General features: G+C 55.6%; 7 protein-coding genes across 7 annotated transcripts; 3 read left to right on the top strand and 4 right to left on the bottom strand.

Moving 5' to 3' along the window:
- Positions 1-121: 121 nt before the first annotated feature.
- M421DRAFT_424470 (uncharacterized protein) lies at positions 122-2,800 on the bottom strand. The gene is made up of 2 exons (XM_033593763.1): positions 2,534-2,800; positions 122-2,481 (listed from the first exon to the last, which is right to left on the bottom strand). Exons 1-2 carry the CDS (start codon positions 2,773-2,775, stop codon positions 309-311), a joined length of 2,415 nt encoding a protein of 804 aa, XP_033445088.1. The 5' UTR covers positions 2,776-2,800; the 3' UTR covers positions 122-308.
- A 146-nt stretch (positions 2,801-2,946) lies between these two features.
- Positions 2,947-4,600, top strand: M421DRAFT_271707 (kelch domain-containing protein). The gene is made up of 2 exons (XM_033588807.1): positions 2,947-3,373; positions 3,513-4,600. Exons 1-2 carry the CDS (start codon positions 3,190-3,192, stop codon positions 4,367-4,369), a joined length of 1,041 nt encoding a protein of 346 aa, XP_033445087.1. The 5' UTR covers positions 2,947-3,189; the 3' UTR covers positions 4,370-4,600.
- Positions 4,601-5,234: 634 nt separating this feature from the next.
- Positions 5,235-6,548, bottom strand: M421DRAFT_95170 (uncharacterized protein; the record flags this gene model as incomplete). Its single annotated transcript, XM_033598282.1, has 1 exon — positions 5,235-6,548. One exon carries the CDS (start codon positions 6,546-6,548, stop codon positions 5,235-5,237), a length of 1,314 nt encoding a protein of 437 aa, XP_033445086.1.
- Positions 6,549-13,477: 6,929 nt separating this feature from the next.
- On the top strand, positions 13,478-15,802 carry M421DRAFT_95168 (catalase A; the record flags this gene model as incomplete). Its single annotated transcript, XM_033598281.1, has 3 exons — positions 13,478-13,708; positions 13,759-14,148; positions 14,201-15,802. 3 exons carry the CDS (start codon positions 13,478-13,480, stop codon positions 15,800-15,802), a joined length of 2,223 nt encoding a protein of 740 aa, XP_033445085.1.
- Positions 15,803-16,123: 321 nt separating this feature from the next.
- M421DRAFT_95167 (uncharacterized protein) lies at positions 16,124-16,876 on the bottom strand (the record flags this gene model as incomplete). The annotated part of the gene is made up of 2 exons (XM_033598280.1): positions 16,124-16,450; positions 16,493-16,876. 2 exons carry the CDS (start codon positions 16,874-16,876, stop codon positions 16,124-16,126), a joined length of 711 nt encoding a protein of 236 aa, XP_033445084.1.
- Positions 16,877-17,055: 179 nt separating this feature from the next.
- M421DRAFT_424463 (allantoate permease) lies at positions 17,056-19,086 on the bottom strand. The gene is made up of 4 exons (XM_033593762.1): positions 18,588-19,086; positions 18,218-18,537; positions 17,789-18,164; positions 17,056-17,733 (listed from the first exon to the last, which is right to left on the bottom strand). Exons 1-4 carry the CDS (start codon positions 18,837-18,839, stop codon positions 17,161-17,163), a joined length of 1,521 nt encoding a protein of 506 aa, XP_033445083.1. The 5' UTR covers positions 18,840-19,086; the 3' UTR covers positions 17,056-17,160.
- Positions 19,087-19,410: 324 nt separating this feature from the next.
- On the top strand, positions 19,411-20,720 carry M421DRAFT_401458 (Metallo-hydrolase/oxidoreductase; the record flags this gene model as incomplete). The annotated part of the gene is made up of 3 exons (XM_033590221.1): positions 19,411-19,808; positions 19,877-19,881; positions 20,040-20,720. The coding sequence occupies 3 exons, from the start codon at positions 19,411-19,413 to the stop codon at positions 20,585-20,587; spliced, it is 951 nt and encodes a 316-aa protein (XP_033445082.1). The 3' UTR covers positions 20,588-20,720.
- Between the last annotated feature and the right edge of the window lie 387 nt (positions 20,721-21,107).

The following is a 21,107-nucleotide window of genomic DNA, read 5'->3' as shown; positions in this document are numbered from 1 at the left end:
AGAGACTGCTCAGCTTCCATGGTATCGCATTAATACATGAGTATCGCATTAATACATGAGTATGGCATTAATACAAGAGTATCGCGATAATACATGAGTATGGCATTAATACAAGAGTGTGGCATTAATACATGAGCATGGCATTAAATACAAGAGTATCGCATTGATACATGGGTATCGCATTGATACATGGGTATCGCATTAATACATGAGTATCGCACCAATACATGAGTACAGCATCAGAACGATAGTCTGGCACTCCATCCGGGGTTTTCGTCAGCAATCGACACTGACATGGACTTTAGTGCCTACGCAGCCCGCAGCACCTTTCCCTCCAACAGCTCGCCAAACACGCCGCTCCACAGCCCCTCGTCGTCTTCCTCTTCCATGAAGAAACCGTCTTTGGCATCGTAGATTCTCTCGCCCTTGCTGTTGAACTTCTTCTCCGTCTGCGGCAAGTCGCGCGCTGCGATTCTGAGTCTGATTGTGCCCGCGCCCGCACCGGAGTCGCCTTCAGTCTCCACGACTGCCGTCTTGAAGCCGCTGATTTCTGGCGTGATGGTCACAGGATTGATGCCGAAGAACTTGCACACGATGAGCGCGCCGGGCTTGATGTCCGCAGGCGTCAGGGCGGGGAGTGTGCTCAGGTCCTTGGGCAGGGGGGGTAGGTCATGTTCGGGCAGGGGGGGTAGGTCATGTTCGGGCAGGAGGGGTAGGTCATGTTCGGGATGTTCGGGATGTTCGGGTTGTTCGGGTTGTTCGGGTTGTTCGGGTTGTTTGGGATGTTTGGGATGTTTGGGATGTTCGGGTTGTTTGGGATGTTCGGGTTGTTCTTGCGAGGCGGTGGCAATGTCTTGTTGCAGCTGGTCTTCGATGGCAGCATGGATCTGGACGTCGGGATTCGCGTCTGGGCCGTCGTCGTAGTCGAGAAAGACCCTTTCTCCCGGATCTTCTTGGTTCTCTTCTGGTGGCTCTTCTGCTGCCGCCTTCTTGCGGCCCTTGCGGCCCTTGCCTTTTCGCGCCTTTGCGGCATCGCGCATCACTTGGCCCATGGGGTCCCAGTGTTGCTTGAATGGGAAGGGCGGCGCTGTCAGCTCATACTCTTCTTCCCAGCACTCGAACGCCGAGAGGTTGATGCGCGACTTCCAGAATTCGGGATCGGTCGAGCCTTGCGGGTCTGGGGTGGGCTCTTTCACTCTGACTGGCTTCTTTACGAGGTTCTTGGTCTGCCGTGCGAGCATGCGGCCGATGGCTGAGACGTTGGGCCGCAGCCGCTTGCGCTCGGCGGTCTTGTCGGGTGTTGTATTCGGCTCGTTCGAGTGCGGCGGCGCCGGCTGCTCTTCCATTGTGACATTTGAGTCCTGGCCGAACTTGGCAATCATCTCCCGCTTCCGCTTCTCGAGCGCTGCCGCTTCATCTGCGGCAGCTTGGCCGTGTTCTCCTGCGGCAGCTTGGCCGTGTTCTCCTGAGGCAGCTTGGCCGTGTTCTCCTGCGGCAGCTTGGCCGTGTTCTTCCGTCTCAAGGCGCTTCCTCTTGCTGGCGGATCGTGCGAATGGATGTGCTGGCCCTGGCTGCTCGCCGTTGGGCTGCTGCCTTGTTTCCTCCTCGTAGCGTTCCAGGTCCTTTAGGTCTGCGTCCTTGTCCAGCTTCCCGGCCTTTTTGAGGTGGTTGAGGCGGTTTGTCCTGGTCCGACGCGCGTTGCGTGATTTTGTTTCTCTCTTGCCCTCGCCAGGCGGAGACGGATTCGCGTTGGTCAGCTCCGGAGGGACGGTGGCCTTTGGTACGGCTTTCTTCCACGACCGCACCTCGGGTTCGGCGTCGCTGTCGCTGCTGCTGTCCGAGTCGCTCGAGGAGTCGTCTGAAGTTGAGTCTGAGCCAGACGAGTCCGAGTCCGAGTCAGAGGTGTCTGAAGCATCTGATGAGTCTGCATCCGAGTCCGAGCCCGAGTCAGAGGTGTCTGAAGCATCTGAAGAGTCTGCGTCCGAGTCCGCACCGTCGGAGCCGTCCGCGCCGTCGTAACCGCCCACATCATGGTCGCTCTCGTTGCCCGGCGCAAAGTCGTCGTCGTCGTCGTCGTCGTCGTCGTCGTCGTTGTCCAGATCCATGTCGACTTCTGGCTGCTGAAAGTGCACGGTCTTGTCTGCTCCGCTTGGTCTGCTCCTGCTGGCGTCCGTGGCAGCCCTGACCTCGTCTGCTCCCTCTTGGGTCTCCAGCAACAGCTGGTCGCCGTCTTCGTCTGTAATCTCCTCGAGCCTCTGGCGCTTCCGCGGCGGGACCCTGACTGCAGACGACGAGACCCTGACTGCAGACGACGGGACCCTGACTGCAGGCGGCGGGATCCTGACTGGCGGCCGGCTCGGCTGCCGCAGATACGGACGGCCAAACGGCACGCCGTCTACGAGGTGCTGGCCGCCGTCGCTGATCTGGTGGCGCCCCGTGAGCGTCCGGGCGCGCACCTCGGCGCGCATGAGCGGCCTTATGCTGCCGTGTGTTAGCGCTTGGCAGACTCTGCAGAAACCCCGGGGACACGCACGAGACATGGTCGTCTGCGTTCAGACACTGCGCCACGGGCATGAAGTGCAGACACTCGAACCCGCCCACCTCGGCGACATAGTGCTCGAGCCCCCAGTGGTCTGCCTCGAGCGGCACGACGAGACTGACGTCCTCCAGCAGGCGGGCGACGGTGTAGGCGGCGGCGCTGTTGGTGTCGGGGACCGCCCAGAGGATGTGGGCGGCGGGCAGGCCGTTGCGCTGGATCGTGAGGCGCAGACGCATCGTTGCAGCGCGTCGCGGGCGAGCGTTTGGGGCCGCGAGCTGTGGCAGAGCGGACATCCGACAGCGCGACGGCGGCGCGGCCGCGCTGCGGCGCTGCGGCGCTTTGCACGCGCTGATTGGCTGCGCGCAGTGCTGGCGATCGTCGCCGTGCCGTGCGGGCGCGGGGCGTGGTCCGCGACAGGCAGGAGAGACGACGCGCTCGCAGTGTCAACGGGTTCCGCAGGGTTCAAGCAGGCACAAGCAGGTTCAAGCAGGCTCAAGCAGGCTCAAGCAGCAGTGACAATGACGCAAGCGACGGGTGACGCCCGCTGCGAGACTTGTCTGGTGCCGTGCGAGCGCTGCGTCGCTCGTTCAGCCCACTGACACGACACTCTACCGACCGACCGACCCGACGACCGCGCGAATACCGCACAAATGCCCGTCTCCATGCCCATCCACACGCTCAAGGGCAACTGGCACAAGGTGGCCGCCAACGACCGCCTCCGGCGCTCGTCGCACGCCGTGGCGGTCGTCAACGGCCAGCTGCACGTGTTTGGCGGCGAAGTCCAGCCGCGCCAGCCCGTCGACGCAAAGGTGGACACGGTTGCCCTCGGCACCGGTGCGTCCGCCCCTCGCCCGTCCTCTGGGGGGCTTTTCTCGTCCTCTGGGGGGCTTTTCTTGTCCTCTGGGGGGCTTTTCTTGTCCTCTGGGGGGCTTCTCCCGCCACCAGGAGCCACGCCCACCACCCACACTGACAGACCCAGAATCACCCGCGCACGACGCAATATCCGCAGACAACGCCCCCTCGCCGCGCGTCGGCACCGCCTCTGCGGTCCTCAACAATGCCCTGTACATCTTCTCCGGCCGCGGCGGCGCTGACATGGCGCCCGTAGACGAGGCCGGCGCAGTGTGGAAGTACACGCCCTCCGCACACACGTGGGAGAAGGTCTCGCCCGCAGACGCCTCGGCGCCCGTGCCGGCCGGCCGCAGCTACCACAGCTCGGCGTCGGACGGCGCATCGACCGTGTACGTCCACGCCGGCTGCCCTGCGAGCGGCCGGCTGTCCGATCTCTGGGCCTTTGACGTCGACAGGCGGAGCTGGACACGGCTGCCCGACGCCCCTGCGCCGCACCGCGGAGGCGCGAGCATGGCCTTTGCCAACGGCACGCTGTACCGCATGAACGGCTTCGACGGGTCCGCCGAGGTCGGCGGCAGCGTCGACATGTTCGACACGGGCTCCCGCACATGGCACACCAAGACCTTCAAGCCCGACGGGGCCGACGGCCCCGCGGCGAGGAGCGTGTGCGCGCTGCTCCCTGTGCAGCTGGGCGGCAAGCAGAAGCTGCTCACGCTGTTTGGCGAGCGGGACCCGAGCTCGCTCGGCCACGCGGGCGCCGGCAAGATGCTGGGCGACGTGTGGATCTACGACATCAGCGAGGAGTGGTGGACCGAGCTGCACCCCAACGCCGGCGACGACGGCACGCCCGCAAACAGGGGCTGGTTCGACGCCGACGTCGTCAGGGCCGAGGGGACAGGCAATGACAGCATAGTCGTGCACGGCGGTCTCGGTGACGACAACGAGAGACTCGGCGATGTGTGGCTGCTGAAGTTCTAGTCGTGCTAGTGTGCAACAAATACAACCTCACCACGCACTTGCATCAAACCTCACCACGCACTTTTAGTCAAATCTCACCACGCACTTTTAGTCAAATCTCACCATCCCCTACCGTCTCCCCCCATCACGCACTTGCGTTAAATCTCACCATCCCCTACCGTCTCCCCCCACCACGCACTTGCGTTAAATCGCAGTCTCCCGTTACCTTTCCCGAACCTCTCGTGTTTGACCTCTCGTGCTTGACCTCTCGTGCTTGACCTCTCGTGTTTGTCCTCTCGTGTTTGACCTCTCGTGTTTGACCTCCCGTGCTTGACCTCTCATGTTTGACCTCTCATGTTTGACCTCCCGTGCTTGGCCTCTTGTGCTTGACCTCAGAACCACTGGAACAGTGCACTTGCAATCATGACCAAATGCAACAGGAATGCACGTCAGCGGCAAGGGATCGGTCGGTGAAGCCCAACGTCAGACTGCCACGCCTGGGAAACGCTCATCGCGGGAACCAAGGCAGCACAGCCGAGACGGCTGCTGGCGTTGACATTTGACATGGCCGTCACACTCGCACACGGCCGACGGCTTCGTGCAGCACACGGACGGGCATCTGCCTGCTGCGAATGTATTGCCAATCATTCATGTCGTGGGACCCGCGCCCTGTGCTGTAACGGTTGCTCAGTGTGGGTCCGTGTAACGAGGCCAGAATCAACGGCTAGGGTGCATGCATTTTGACAGTCGTGTACGGCGTCTGCATGGGATTGAGCGACATGTGTATAGTGGGCTGACGACTGAGTGCCCCCCATGCCCCACTCTGCTCTTTTGCAGCAGGTAGGGCTGGACCTGTCAATCGCGTGCCGCGTCCACTCCGTCTCGGTCAGACCAGGAATGTCCAGAAGCTCGGGTAGACAAACTCGTCTTCGAAGATGCGCCTGACCTGTTCCAGCACAAACGACTCCACCTTCCCTACGTTCTTCAGCACCTGCTTGCCGCTGCCCTGACCGCCGATTTCACTCTCCACCTTGATGTGCTCCAGCAGGCCGCCGATCTTCAGCCGTTGTGCGAGGCTCGATGTCTGGCCCTGCGACGATTCTGTCTGAGGCGATTCGCGGCCGACCAGCGCGTCCGCATCGTCAGCCGACAGGAAGCAGAAGTGTGCTCGCTTCCTGATGTACGCCAATATAGCGACGCCATCGAATGTTAGTCCGGTGATGTTGAGCTTCAGCGGAATGCCCACGAAGCTTGGCATGGGGTAGTCCAGGAGGATCTCGGCGGTCAACGACATCTTGATGTCGCCAGAGTACTGCACATGTGTCACGACCTGTAGATCCTCGGCGCTCTTCTCTCGCATGCGGGGCGGTGTAGGGGACCGAATCCGCTCGTAGTCGCTCTGTGAAGACGAGCCCGTCGAGTCGGCAAGGGAGCTGCTGCTCCTCTCTTGATCATACCTACGCTGCGAAGAAGGTCCTGTGCTCGGATCTGGGTTCGACTGGGGCGTCAACGTCAAGGAGTTCATCGAGGCAGCATGATGGAGACGCTTGTTGGTCGGTGTCCTAGGCCGGCCGTGGGGGTTGTCAAGCCAGCCTTGTATTTGCGCACCAGCAACAGCAGCTAGAGGTGTCGTAGCACCTGAGAGACCTGCGCCTAGGGGCAGGTGAAAATAGTTGAGGTTGGAAGTGCCACCGGGAATGCCTGGTGTGGAGACTCTAGGGAATAGATGGGCGCCGAGCTGCTCAGTGGGGTGTCGAAACGCATTTGGTCTCGTGTTCAAGTATGATGGCGCTATACCAGGGTGTGTAGTTGTACGTTCTGTCGCGTGGGAGTCTCTGCTGGCATTGCGCATATGGCGGTCGTTTGATGGAGGCTTCAGTCGACTGGTATTGACGCTGTGGCCTTCAGCGGGCCCATCAGCACCTCCTGCTGCTGCTGCTTCTTCTTCCTCGTCTGACTCGTCCTCGTCTGACTCGTCCTCGTCCTCCTCGTAGAAGTCGGGCAGGGGATTGCAGATGTCTTTGATCTCAATCTCTGGAGGCACGCTGCCAAAGTCGAACGAGTGAACATGGACGGAGCGAATGAACCTTGGCAACGTGACCTGCTGAAATCGGTCGTGGATGAACGCGCGTATCTTCTCTGCGCGAGCGGAGCCATCTGCGCCGCCCGTGATCGTCTCCCAGTTGATATCAACTGACATTGCAGCGGATGCGTGCGGCGTTGGGTCAACAGAGGAGAAACGCGTCCGCAGACTGCCCAATGGGGAAACCGCCACCGAACAAAGGAAAAACGACGACCGAGTTGCCGACTGCAGAGCACCAGCGCCATCGCTTCCCCATCGCACCATTCGACAAGGTCCTGGTCATGCAACAAATGTGACTATGCACCTGTGTCTGCATGGTCTCCCTGTCCGACATGTGTCTCCCTCTGCCCGTGTCATCGACTGCCCCGCGAGACGCACGTGCATTGTACCTCGACTGTATGCAACAACTCGAGCCTGGTGTCATATGTGAAACAGTCTTATTACATAGAACAAGATGCTATATCATGGCGGAGTTAGAGCCGCATGGCGCTGCTGCGTGGCTCATGTTCTAATGCCCATGCTGCAGATCACCGTTGAAGCAGCCTGCCAGAGGCGAATTGTACATGACTGAGCAAGGGGCGGAGCCGGTGCATAAGCAAGCCCGGGCTCGCCCTGGCGGCAGAAGACGTAATTACTGCATTATCCGGACAGGTGCAAATTGGATCATCGGGCCAATCAGCACTGTTGAGATTGAACATATGGCCATCGACATCAACTGCAACTGCTGTCAACGCACGCAATCAAAACGCCGTGGTCGATGGCGTGTCTTGTTTATCATTCTCTACATTAGGCATTCCTCGGCGTCTCTACACAGACTGAGAAGAGCCCTCCTTCGACTGTCGACACTGCCGACACTGCATGGGGCCAGATTGGGAAGCTTGTGCATATCGACTCCGCATCTATCTCATTCTCGGCTACGTGAAGATCATTCCAGTCCTGTATACAACAAGCGCCACGCCGCAGGACCACATGAAAGCCCAACGCCCTTGCTGCTTTGGGCGCTGGTCCGGGAAGGGTGCCTTGAGAAAGAGGGCCATTTCTAGCCCTGTTCCTTGGCAAGTATCGGTCCATGTTCGCGCGGAAGCACCGAGATATGGGACAGGCTTGTTCCATCTCGGTACGTGAGAACGCTCCGAATTCAAACGCGCTTCCCGAGCCGAACTGAGCTGCTATCTAATGCGTTCAGCAATCTCACTGACGCAGCCGCTCCGGTTGAGACCAGCTCCGAGCTTGACGTATGTTCAGCATGAGCAATGTAGTCAGACTTGGCATCATGTCTGGTGCTGGCAATTCAGCGAAACAGCGCCGCCGGCAAGGTAGGACGACAAGTCTTGTTTCGAGTCCTGCTAGTGACTGCAATTGTCGCACACAGTCTGGAGGAGTGCAAGTGACGTCGATTGGCGAGAAACGGCAGTGCATGCTGTAGGGCAGATCAGCTTTGCTTGATTGGTCTTGACTCAACATTCCGCAGGTTGGCGCGATGCACATGCAAGCTCAACGGTTGAAGTATGACTGCCCAGGTCCAGAGCGGTCGACTGTGGCCGAGCTCCTTTGTGGGCGCGTCTGAATTAGATGACTGGCTTGAGTCCGATTGCCTTCCCAACTGCCTTCTTCGTCTCATGGCTGCATATAGCCAGGGACCACAAATAAAGATATAGTGGTAAAAATGGTGAAATGGTAAATGAAAGGGGCCAGCAAAGTCCTGTCTGCGCATCGCGCGACCAAATTAAGGCAACCCAGTATCCAAGGCGAATGAAGAACTGTAAAGTAACAGAAGGTGGAAGTGCCATGCAAGTGCAACACCAACCTGTATTCGAAACGCCGGACTCGCAATGTCCAAGGTCCAAGTTATCCCAATGCCCGTTGAACGCCAATACTTTTGTTCCCGTGACGCCGTGAAATGCAGCCTGTGGCTCGGGCGGTGACTTAGAAGCCCGTTGTGCCCAGGAGTGAGAGGCCGAGCGACGCATGTGCGAATGGACAGCCTGCGCAGTGACAACACGAACAGACGGTGGTCTGTGTGTCACCGGCCATCATGGGGTGTCGTCTGGTAAATCGTTGTGGTAGGATGCTGCAGGGCGGCCTTGTCAGACACGTGTGACGCGGGGAGGATTCGTCAGGGCCGGGGAGAAGGGTCTGTACGTTCGTACCTCTACCGGTCGCAGCTATCACACTTCTCGTCGTGCTTGACTGTCTTGACATTCGAGACACCGCAGTTTGCACTTCTCGATGCAGCGCAGGCGGCCTTGTCTGTGGTCGAATGGCCGCAGCCGTAGGTGTGTACGACCTTGGTGCACATAGTGTCGAGAATAGGCGAAGAAGGCGCGTTGCACAGCGGGGAGCGCCTTCTGCGGGCGGCGCTGAGGGTCGTAGGCGGGGTGGTGGGCGGACGCGCTGATTGGCCAGATAGCAGGGAGCTCCTTCGGGGCTCGTCGCAGACGGAAGGCACTCCTAGGACTGAGACCAAACAATGCGGAGCGCGGCTCGACGAAATGCAGTTGGAAAGCAAGGTGCTGGGCGTGCTGGCGGCGCACCGGGCTGGCGTCTCGTACGAGATGGGATGAAAGCTGGGGCTTCACAAAGGGCAGCAGCGGGATGTGGAGGTCAAGTGGCTCGCCAGCTTGATGGGCAGCCAAGCAAGCAGTGACAACAGAAGCGTGCGGGCAAGAGTGGTAGGAGCGTTCCAAAGGGGGCAGTCGGGGCAGCAAGAGAGTTTTATAAGACAAACATCGCAGCGTGCCGGACTGACGGTACCTCTCAAAAAATGTTAGATTACTGCCGCTGCCGTTTGCAACGAGAGTGCGACAGTCGTGTACAGCCGTTGGCTCCGTCCGGAAAGGCAAGGACTGAGGTACATAGCGGAGCGTTAGCCTTTCACGCCTATGCAGACAGGGGTCGCAGGAGCCAGGATCATCCTGCCTGGCAGCCAGCGTCTGCTGCAGCCCGTTCCGCCCAATCGCAGTACCTGGACGCGCAGAGGCACTCTGTCTTTCGACGTCGGCCGTGGAGCGCGCTGCTGCTCCTCATCCCTCGCTCGCCGCGTCCGCGCCCCTCGCGCGCAGCGACCTCGACTGCAATGGTCGGGTCGGTCAGGGTCTGCTGAGCACGGCGGTATTCGAGCAGGAATCAGCCGTTGCGCCAGTGGCCGATTGTAGATAGGTACTGGAGACGACAGGGGATTTCAAATTGGCGCTGCCGCGCACAGTTATTTCTCCAGTCCATCACATGGCCGCCCGCGCTTGATAGCTTGATAGCAGCCTGAATTGGAATCAATTCACACGCCGCGCTCTAGCACGCAGATCAAGCGGAAGAGAGCCCGCCCACTCACTCCTGTCGCGCAGGCTGGTGAACCGCCCGCTGCCACCATCAGACGACAGGGCTGATGTGCTAGTGGGAGAACCATGCTGCGCAGCAAACGCTGTGGAAACATACAGGTACCCATGGCTGCAGTGCACCGAGATGACTTCCTGCGGAGGCCCCTGCAAGAGCATCCGCTGCGTGTCCAGTGCGCCTCTCGCTGCTCCAAAGCCACCGGTGACTCCTGAGTGTGTTCCTGCGTCTCCAAATCAGGTTGCGGCTCAAACTGCTTCACCAGATGCGGAGGATGAGAAGCTACACTCGAAACATCACTCGCCCGGCCGAGCATGGAGTACGCCCCTGGTCCGGCCTGCGTTCACACATGGCACCCTGGTCGCTGCACTGCTCTCTTGTCGAACATGAGAAACCTGAATCGAATGGAAGACCCATCACGCCGATGTGTTGTGGCCGCTCCAACATGTCAACACGTCGGGTGCAACATTGACGGCAAAAGGGCTGTCCTTGCATAGGGTGAGCGCACGGTCTAGGGCAGCTGCATACAGGCGACGCGTGAAGCGTGACGGCAGTCTCCAGAATCCTTCTCGATGTGGCATTTCGCAAGCAAACACCGAAATTGAGCACGGAAAGGCCAGATCACTTCTTGTTGGCCGTTCTCTACGGAATGAAGCTGGTGCTGGCCCTCATCTGTCGAGTCACATATGACAACCTCTGCTGCATTTGCTTGGTGCACAGCAGCATCACAAGGCTGCCAATTGCAGGTATTTACGGGTTGCATATCATGAGGGCCGACGTTGCATGTTGTCGTCCAAACAAAACAGACTGACGTGGTGTCTGCTGGACGGCTCCACATCCCTAAGATCAGAGCATATGCGGCAGGAAAGGAGAAGGGTCATCTGCGCCAATTTCATGTCTCGAGAACACCTTTGTGGACAAAATTTCGAGATACAAACGCAGCTCGGCATATGCTGTGTAAGCTGTCAGTTAGTTCTCGCTTCACGTACCTCAACGGCTTGCAGGGGTATCAGACCACTTCTCAAAGCGCTCTAGCTCATCGGCCCGGTGTGACACGAGCAGCTTGGACATAGAAGTCTCGCGCCGTCGACGCAAAAGTATCACGTGCGTTCTCGCACTCACAAACGTTGCAAGACCATAGCGCGGCAGCTCCAACAGGATCGACAAGTTGACTTTGGCCACGATGGGGTAGTCCACATCTTGGCTCCTCTTGCCCGGCTGCAAAGATGCAAGCAAATTGAGTTGTACGAGAGCTGGGCAGTAAAACCACCATGCTCGGCAGTCATGCGCATCTTATTTGACTTGTGCTCTGCGGCAGCTCGAATTTGTTTCATTGCCGTTTGGCGAGGTGCGGCCACAATGATCTTCGATTGATCTTAAAAGCTCAAGTTCGTTGAACCTGCAGAATTGCGAGCTGGACTTCTTTTGCAATTAGATCAAGACAGACGGAACCTTCACAGTGGACTTTTGACTTCTGACTTTTGCCTCGGTCTCACTTGCTGCTCGTAAAAACTTCGGTTCTTCTAAGGACACATTGTGCTCTGCTTCGGCGCATGGTTTGCAGCGTCTACATGCCGGCATGCAACGGCTGCAAGGAGTCAAATGAATCCTAGCATTAACTATATCGAGAAGTGCCAGGTCTCGAACATGCTAAGAAAGTTTCCTCATTGTCAACTGAGAAGCTGGCATGGCTGGATCTGCACGTATGTTCAGCAACCTTGTGCGGCTAATATTTGAACGTTTCTCAAGCTAACACTGACACTACCGGATGTTCAGCACAAGATCGGAGGTCTATTCTGGTAACGATCCATCGTCACAACACTGATCAAGTCAAAATTGATCTACACGTGCTTTTGCACGATGGCCACGACTGCAGAAACCGCTCTCCGCGCGCTCAGCTTTCGTTACAGTCGAATGCACATGTCTGGCTTACCGTGAGGCAGCAAGTATATGTCTCGGAAGAAGCTCGAGTTGTAGCCGTCGCCGTATACCGAGAAGTGGGCTTTTTCGACTCACTGATCTGCAGATTGACCCCGACGTGCATACTACACAACCAGCGGGCAGAGCAACTCAATCTGAGTAGGTAATACCTAGGTAACACAACACCGACTCGCCTCGCAGCCGATTCTTTGCAGCGATCTTTTTTCGAAGGGCGATCTGCTCTCAAGCTCCTTTTCGATAACTTCTACAAAGTCTAACCCTAGGGACTTGTTGCGTTTGTTCTTGGTGCAGCATGCTGTCAGCATACCCGATTCGATCGTTGCTGCAGCGCAGTGACCGCTTGCATTAATGATTCGCGAGCCGTATTGGACGTCTAACCATGTACGCGCGCCGCAACTCCTTATGTTAGGCTCGCAAAGCAGTGTCTCGTTGACGACGCGGTCGATGGGCCAATACGCTAATTGTCACGGCGAATGAGCGAAGGAGTACCATCAAAGCTTCCTTGTCACGCACAGATAATATCAGACTTCCGTCATCGGCGCAGCATGCCAATCCTGCTTTTCCCTTTCCAAAAACACAGGCATTCCAGACTCCAGCACGGGCGCACTGCCCACCCAATGAGAGGTTGCAGTCGGCAACTTCCAGCAGCGACGCCGCCCATCCCCATCGGCATCTGCGCCGACAGATATCATCGTTCAGGTCAAGTTCGGTACAGGATTAGATAGTGTATTCTGCAACACACCCATATCCTTGCCCAAAGGAAACGAAAGTTTAATGTAGAAAGATACAACGGTCAACGCAGAATTTAGCGTTCAGCATGGCGTATCTGCTTCAGTCGTCGAACGTTTACAGCTTAAACTTTCCGTCGGTGTGTCTTCCACGGCAACACGTGTGGCTTACGGCTCTCAAGGGATCGCCGACCATAGCGCCAGTCTCGGCTACGCGCGCTCTGGTACCGCAAGTATCAGGTGATGCTGCACGAAGCGAGGCGCTTGTGGGCCGTGGCTGGCGAAGCTCTTCGACGGCCGTCGTGAGGAAGTCGACGCGCTACTGTTAGCAGACCTGGGATGCTGGTACCGATTGGACAGGAAGATTGACTGCGACACGTGACGCTTTTCCACTTTGGCATGATGTATGACACCTGTATGCGTCGACAGTTGCGCCTCCAGATATGAGAAAGTCACTCTGCCAAGCGGTAGCAGATTGCATTTCAGGTCTTCCTCTTTTCTCACCTGCTGTTCACGCAGATCAGCTCGAGCGGGGCGAGCTACACGTGCGTTGCCGATTGCCGATACAAACCTGACGTCAGACTATCAGCGCTGCGACGCACGTCAACCTGTCACAATGGATCCATTGGCACGGAATTTGGAGAAATCCGAGTTTGGTGGAGCTCAGCAATTTTTCAGCATGGGGAATTCTGATTCCAATCAGACACGCAGCATGGTAATGCTGTAATGTCTATGGCCATGTCGGCCTTGCTCGGCATCCTGATCACCCACGCGATGCTCCCCATTTTTAACAGATGCGCGATAGCCTTAACATCACATAGCACGTTATTGGCTGCGTGTAGTTATCTGTCCCGTTGCGCGATGCAGCAACACGGCTTCAGAGCTCGAAGCAGCTGGGGGTGGGCCGGCAGTTCATCGAAAAACGTCGTTATGACGTTTGTAAACACAACATGTGTATGCGCGCCACTGCCGTTATAACGAGCTCCCCACTGGATCTAAAGAGCCCAAATCTCCTCGGAACGTACCTGCGATCTCTGGAACATCACAATGGCATCGCAAATTCTCGGAAGCCTATCAGAAAAAGCAAAGAGCATGGCCGGCGGCGAGAACAAGAAGGTTGCTCAATTGGCGGCTGACACCAAGGATGTTCACAATGGCGACCACAGGATAACAAGCGACTACGGTGTCAAGCAGAACGACACCGACCACTGGCTGTCTGCATCCACAGAGGACAAACAGGGCCCTCAGCTTCTGGAGGATCCCTTTGGTCGTGAAAAGGTACGCTCGGTGCTCCTCTCGCAAGTGGCGACAACAACTAACATCTGCAGATCCACCGCTTCGACCATGAGCGTATTCCGGAGCGAGTTGTTCACGCACGAGGCGCTGGCGCATTCGGCAAGTTCAAGCTCTTCGAATCTGCCTCAGATGTCTCCAAGGCTGGCATTCTGACCGATACATCCCGCGAGACACCGATATTTGTTCGATTCTCCACCGTACTCGGTAGCCGTGGATCAGCAGACACCGTCCGCGATGTTCGTGGATTTGCAATCAAGTTCTATACCGAGGAGGGCAACTGGGACATCGTCGGTAACAACATCCCCGTCTTCTTCATTCAGGATGCTATGAAGTTTCCCGATGTCATTCACGCTGGCAAGCCTGAGCCTGATAGCGAGATGCCTCAGGCTCAGACTGCTCACAACAACTTCTGGGACTTCCAGGTAAGAGAACAATCTTGATGCCTCATGAGCCGAGATTATCTAACACGCGAAGTATCTCCACCCCGAGTCCACCCACATGCAGTTCTGGGCCATGTCTGACCGCACAATTCCCCGATCATACCGCATGATGCAGGGTTTCGGCGTCAACACCTTCACACTTGTCAACGACAAGGGCGAGAGGCACTTCGTCAAGTTCCACTGGACTCCTGATCTCGGTGTGCACAGCTTGGTCTGGGACGAAGCTCTCAAGCTTGCTGGTCAGGACCCTGACTTTCATCGTAAGGACCTCTGGCAGGCCATCGAGGCTGGCTCGTATCCTAAGTGGAAGTTCGGTATCCAGACTCTCAAAGAGGGCGAGGAGGATCAGTTCGACTTCGACATCCTCGATGCTACCAAGGTCTGGCCTGAGGAGCTAGTTCCCATCAGGTACATTGGCGAGTTCGAGCTCAACAAGAACCCCGATGAGTACTTCACACAGACTGAGCAGATTGCTTTCTGTACATCGCACGTTGTCCCTGGTGTTGGTTTCAGCGACGACCCACTTCTGCAGGGCCGTAATTTCTCCTACCACGACACCCAGCTCTCGCGTCTGGGAGTCAACTGGCAGGAGCTGCCTATCAACAAGCCTGTTTGTCCGGTCATGAATTTCAACCGTGACGGAGCTATGCGTCACACCATCACCAAGGGTAAGGTCAACTACTGGCCGAACCGTTACGAGACTGTACCTCCTGCCGCGGAGGAGGAGGGTGCTTATATCGATTACCCTGCCAAGGTTGCCGGCATGAAGCAGCGTCTGCACAGCAGGAAGTTCAAGGAGCACAAGAACCAGGCTGAACTATTCTACAACTCTATGTCTCAAGTCGAGAAGGAGCACATGAAGGCTGCTTTCTCCTTTGAGCTTGATCACTGTGACGACCCCGTAGTCTACAAGCGCATGGTTGAGCGCATCGTTGAGATCGATCTCGAGCTTGCTCAGGGTGTAGCTGAGATGGTTGGTGCCGATATTCCGCAGGAAGCTACTCGCCAGAAGCACAATAAGAAAGCCAAGGGCCTATCGCAGATGGACTACCTCCCGGCTACGCCAACCATCGCTACTCGCATGGTAGCTATTCTGATCGCAGATGGCTACGACAAGGTTGCATACAACGGCATCAAGGCTGCATTGACTGCTCAGGGTGCCTTACCTTTCACCATCAGCCCGAAGAGGAACAAGATCTACGCTGATGGCGAGGACAAGAGCGGTGACGGTGTCATTGCCGACCACCATCTCGAGGGTCAGCGTTCGACTATGTACGATAGTGTCTTCATCCCTGGTGGTGAGAAGTCTGTCGTGACCCTCAGCAAGAGTGGTCGTGCGATTCACTGGGTCCGGGAGGCCTTCGGTCACCTGAAAGCCATCGGCGCCACTGGCGAGGCTGTTGCCTTCATCAAGCAGTGCGTTGAGCTTCCTGGAATGCAGTTCTCGACAAGTACCGATGTCCAGAACAGCTACGGTGTTGTCACAGCTGCCAAGGTCTCACCTGACGGCTTCAAGGAGGCTGTTCAGATGGCTAAGGAGGCTGCTGACTTTGTTGGTCAGTACACCTACGCTATCTCTTGTCATAAGAACTTCGAACGTGAGCTTGATGGCTTGAGCGTTATGGTTGCGTACTAGAGCGGAGGATACCCCAGACTGATGCGGACTGCCATACACAAGTAATGACGTAATGAATACATATTTCCCATGGATGACACTCTGCATTGATTCTCTGAGCAACTCCAGGCTCCACAATTAGCTCAGGTCCTGAGAGCCATTAATACCCGTCGTTTCAACCATGATCTTGCAGCATGGCTTCCAAACTACTCGGGTATCTCAAGGAAACTCTTCACGTACCGACAGTGCTGATGCAAAAGGTTCTCCCAGGGGTTTCCGCCCACTCAGCTATTCATGTTCTCTGATGCTTGTCACTGCTCTTAGTCGTGAGCCCCATCGTCTTTACTCTCTCGCTCCGCCCAAAAGCTTCTTCCACTCCTCACTATACCACTCCTGCGGCTGCTCAACAAACGCCAGTCCCTCATACTCGCTCCTCAGCCTAAGATAATCCACCACCGGTCCAAGCACGCTGGGATCGATATCAAACGCCGGTTTGCTAAGTCCCTCCTCTGCACTGTAAGCTAGTACGAGTGGACCGCGCCATACTGAGCTCTTCTTGATACCATGCATACCGCTTGGGTTTGAGGGCGATGGACTGAGAAGCTGCGAGACGCACGTATTCTCTCCAAGTGTGCGGCCTGAAACGTTGCTGTCGTACGAGATCTGGATCTAGTACGGGAGGTAGCGGTTGTGGAATGCAATAGTCTTCACCTCCTCCATTCCCTGCAGTTCGGGAAAGCATCTCGCGATATCGAGCCGCCTTCCATCGTCGCCGTACTTCAGCCACACGAACTTTGGCTTGCCGCTCGTCTTTGGCAAGTACAACGCGCGGCGGTACGACTTTTCTGGCCTCTTGTCGTCACTCGCGCTGCTGGAAAAGGGTTTGCAGAAACGTTTGTGCAAACTCCAGTTGCGTGTTTGACATACAGAGCTGCAGTAACAGAGCGATTTGCAGGTACTGCATCGGCGCGGGGTGGCTAGGGAGTGGCACACGGCGCACAGAGGCGCAGACAGGGCGGTGACTGGTGGAGTGACGCGGATGTAGTCTTCGAGGAAGAGTGAATTGCCGAAGTCTTGGGGCGTTGTGGGGAACATGGTGATGGTTGTAGAGGTGTGGTGTTTGTGTAGGTGGAAAAGAAGCTGTGCGTAGTTTACATAGGTACCTGTGCTATGTGTGAGTAAGATTGAAAGTGGAGGTGAAAGTAGAGCTAAGCAAAGAGATGAGAGTAAAGGTATCGATGAGTAAAGATAAGACCTTACAGAGATGGTTTAAAGGAGTCACAGCTGTAATCTTAGCGGTTGGTACTGGAACAATGTAAGATTGTTATCTGACGAGTTGCTCTTAGATGAGCTACATAATTTTCTCCGCATCGGAAAATCTAAAGGACGTATCTGAATTGAGGGTTCTTGCGATCTGTCAGGTCATCTTCATAAGCATGTTCGAATCCCTCAAGTGTGCCAGTTTTGTCGCGCTTCTTGTTGTCCACGACGCACCGGTAACGGTACACTAATGCAAGAAGACCAGCTATAGCAGCAGTCACAAAAGTGACAATAAAACCAGGCTGATAGCGCGGCGCATCCTCAGGCCTGAACACGAGCGGACCAACAAAGTTGCCCAGACAGTTTCCTATGTAGATACCGGCCGAAAGCATGGTTCTCTTGGTATAACCAGCAGTATTAGCAAGTGATAGGCCCATTACCACAGCGTAACCGCCGCCGACTGAGGGCAGGATGTAGCATGCGAAAAGAAGGGCACCTGTCTGGCTTCGGGGGAGCAGCCAAAGGAGCAGCGCGGCGAGCGTAGCACCCATCTGACAGAGAAAGATGGCATAAGTGCGAATTCCGGTGTACTTGAAACAGAGCCATGGGACGATGAGCTGGAGGGAACCGGCGTAGGCACCAGCTGGCATTGTTAGGAGGAGCGAGTTGAGCGTGGTGAAGCCGAAGGAGTTCTATCGAGAGTTAGCACATACTTAGTGCACGACTTTTGTGGGGGCTGGTACTCACAATGATGATGGGAGTAAAATTTGCAATCGGACCATTCGCAATCATGGAGAGGAAGGCAATGGCAAACACGAGCCAGAACTTCTCGTCTCGTAGGAGCTCCAGGACTTGTGAGCCTTTGAAATGCATGTTGCGAACACCGGAGTTGTTAGAGCGAAGTCGAGCGACAGAGATGTATCGTTGCCGATCACTGAAACCCCTGGCTCGCACTGGGTCTGGAGGGAGGATCCACCATAGAGCCACGCCCCAGACGATGGTGATTGTGCCAGCGAAGAGGTACATCAATTTCCAATTGGCCAACGAGCTTTCAGCACGACCGAAAGCGTAGTTCAGAACAGGGGAGATAATTGCTGTGAAGCCGCCGAAGGAGTACCAGACACTTGATAATGTTAGTTCATTGAAGAATGGGCAGTGCAATAATGAAGAACGTACCCCATCCTGAAGGCTTGTTCGTCCTTCTGGTAGAAGGAGCCAACAATAATCATAAACATGGGACTGACTCCACTCTCCAAGACACCAAGGAAGAAGCGCTGGGCGTAGAGCCCCTTGTAGTCGCTACAGACGACTGTCAAGATCACGCAGATTCCCCAAACGGTCACAATTCCTGACGCAACCCGCTCAACGGGAAAGCGTTGAGCAAGGTACATGGCAGGATACGCCCCAACGATGAATCCAAGGTAAAAGATGGCTGCAGACATTGAGTATCTGTTACCTGTTCGTAGGTGCAGATCATCGCGCAGTCCAAACAAAGCCTTTGTAACTGTTAAATAGGATCGAGTGCAAGCAGGAGTTGACAACTTACTGCTTGCGAAAGCATGGTTTTGTCGTAGTATTGAAGACCGTAGGTGATGCAGAGCACTGGCATTAGACGAAGGTCGATCCTTCTCCTCACATCCTTCTCCTCCTGCTCAGTCCATTCTTCAGGACCCTGGTAGGTAGCGAGTACGTGCATGGCCTCATCCTGATGGACGGTGTCGATTGTCTTGAGGGTGTTGTCATCGCCCGAGGCGATCAATTCCGGTTGAGCGTCTGGGTGCTTCTCAATGTCCGACATCATGGCAACACAAGTCCTCGTGATAGAGAACGAGTTGCTCGATGTATGGACAGTGGAGCAGGATCGGTATGCTGCAGTTTATGTCTCTTATGACTGAGCCTTTCGGTTTTTTCACGGCAGCATAGCAATACTAACCGGATGCCACGCTCCCTAGACCCGGAGGAAAGACACTAGACGCGGTCTCCACATACCAAGACTTGCAGATTGGAGAGTCTTTACCGCAGTCGGTGGCCATGAGCGATGTATATAGATAGCACTAGGTTCAGCTGCATTGGAATGTCCGAGAGATGAGCCGGGTCTGCCACTCTTCCACGGCTTCGCCCGCACGGCCCGTTCGCGCTCCAACCTCGGAGCTACCCGCAGCCTAGCACATCCCACTCTGACAATGCCATCCTTGTTGGACCAGCGTAGAGCTGATGCGTGCGGCACTGTCTTAGCCTCAGACTCAGACTTTATCACCGAGCACAAACTAAAGGTCACGCATCGAGCTCGCACGTCAGTCTCCCGTCTTTTACAAGCGGACATGTCAGATACAGTATGCTGCCGTTGGGTACCACCATTCAGTCGCATCATGTCTTCACAGATGCACATCAGAATCCCTCAAGAATCTACGGCGGTGAAAGGCTACCTAATCAACCCCGTCAACTTTGGTCCCGCACAGATCCGTCAATTCATGGCACCCCCGGTTCCTGGGCTGGAAACGTTCAAAATATTTCCATCGCACTCCTTTTACATCGAGCATCCGTCCGGTAAAAGGCTCGTGTTCGATCTCGGAATTCGCAAGGACTACCCAAATTACTCAAAAAGCATCGTTGATTATCTCCCCACGACGAAGTACGACATTCAAGTCTCAAAGATTGTTGTAGAGATTTTAGAAGACCATGGGGTGTCGCCTGAAACCATTGAGGCTATCGTTTGGAGCCCCTGGCACTGGGACCACATCGGTGATCCATCCTCATTTCCTTATAGGTAACGTGAGCCTGCTCGTTGGCCAAGGCTTTAAGGACGCAATGCTACCAGTGTAACTGCGTGAGCAGGGTCGGTCGGAGACTGTGATCAACGAGTGTATTGCTATCTGTTGTCGTGTTGTGTGATGTTGTGTTGTTCAAGCTCTCAGCTCTCAGGTAAGTGCACTTGCCCACCGGGCAGTGCCTGCTACAATAGGATATCATGTGATCTGAGCCACGTGGTTACAATTAGGCTATCCTGCCAACCTAATATCACCGATTCGAGAAAGTGACTATGCGAACCGGGAACTTCGAGAAATCAGATTTGAGACCGATCTCAAAATTGGACAATTTCCAGCATTCGACTATTTCGGAGATGGGAGCTTCTATTTACTAGATAGCCCTGGACATGCCATTGGTCATCTGTGCGGATTAGCCGGAACAACTACAGATGGAAAGTCATTCATCCTGCTTGGCGGCGACATATGCCATCACGCAGGCATTTTCAGGCCTTCACAATATCTACCCGTACCGAAGTCCATCAGCCCGCATCCTTGCAATTCGCAAGGTGAGTCACCAATCTGCCAGGGAACTGTGTTTGAAGAGTTACAGAAGTCTCGCGGTAGATCTTCGATAGACAATTTGTACGACATGACTTTCGGGCATGATATCTCGCTTGCAAGAAATACAGAAACATGGTTGCAGGAGCTTGATGTTGATGAGCGAATCTTTGTGATCATTTCACACGATTCAACCGTCAGAGATGGTGTCGACCACTTCCCTCGGTCACTGAACGATTGAAAAGTCAAGGGATGGGGACGATCTCTGAAATCGACTTTCCTCAGAGATCTCGAGCCTTGTTGGATGGGGAAAGGCCACAATTAGCTGAAGCGGTGTGTCGGCAAATACGAACATAGGTTGTGCACACATTGATACAATAATGCAACCTCGCTTTCCGACAGATGAGCTTATCACGGGCAACCACGTGTTTTACGCGTTCACCCAACAAAGCGGCCCAATCTGCACCATGACTACCGTATGGATCCATGATCCCGATTTCCCCTAAGCTAGCGGCCGATGAACGACCAGCCAATGAGTGAGCCAGCAAATGGGGCTAGTGAATTGAGCCTCAAGCGGCCGTTCAAAGATCCTGCAAAAGCTGAGTCTGCATTTGGCAGGCAGTACTTCGGCCACTGCCTTCGGATGACTCGATAACATGAAGCTGCACGGTAGTGCCATATGATTATGGCTAGAATAAATCTCCGTCCCGTAGAATATAGTGGTTCGGCTGTTATTTGCTGCCGAAAAATTGGGCCAAGAT

The sequence above is a fragment of the Didymella exigua genome, assembly GCF_010094145.1.
Source record: "Didymella exigua CBS 183.55 unplaced genomic scaffold M421scaffold_35, whole genome shotgun sequence".
Lineage (NCBI taxonomy): Eukaryota > Fungi > Ascomycota > Dothideomycetes > Pleosporales > Didymellaceae > Didymella > Didymella exigua.
Note: the sequence above shows the minus strand (reverse complement) of the source record. Positions and strands in the feature narration are given on the sequence as shown.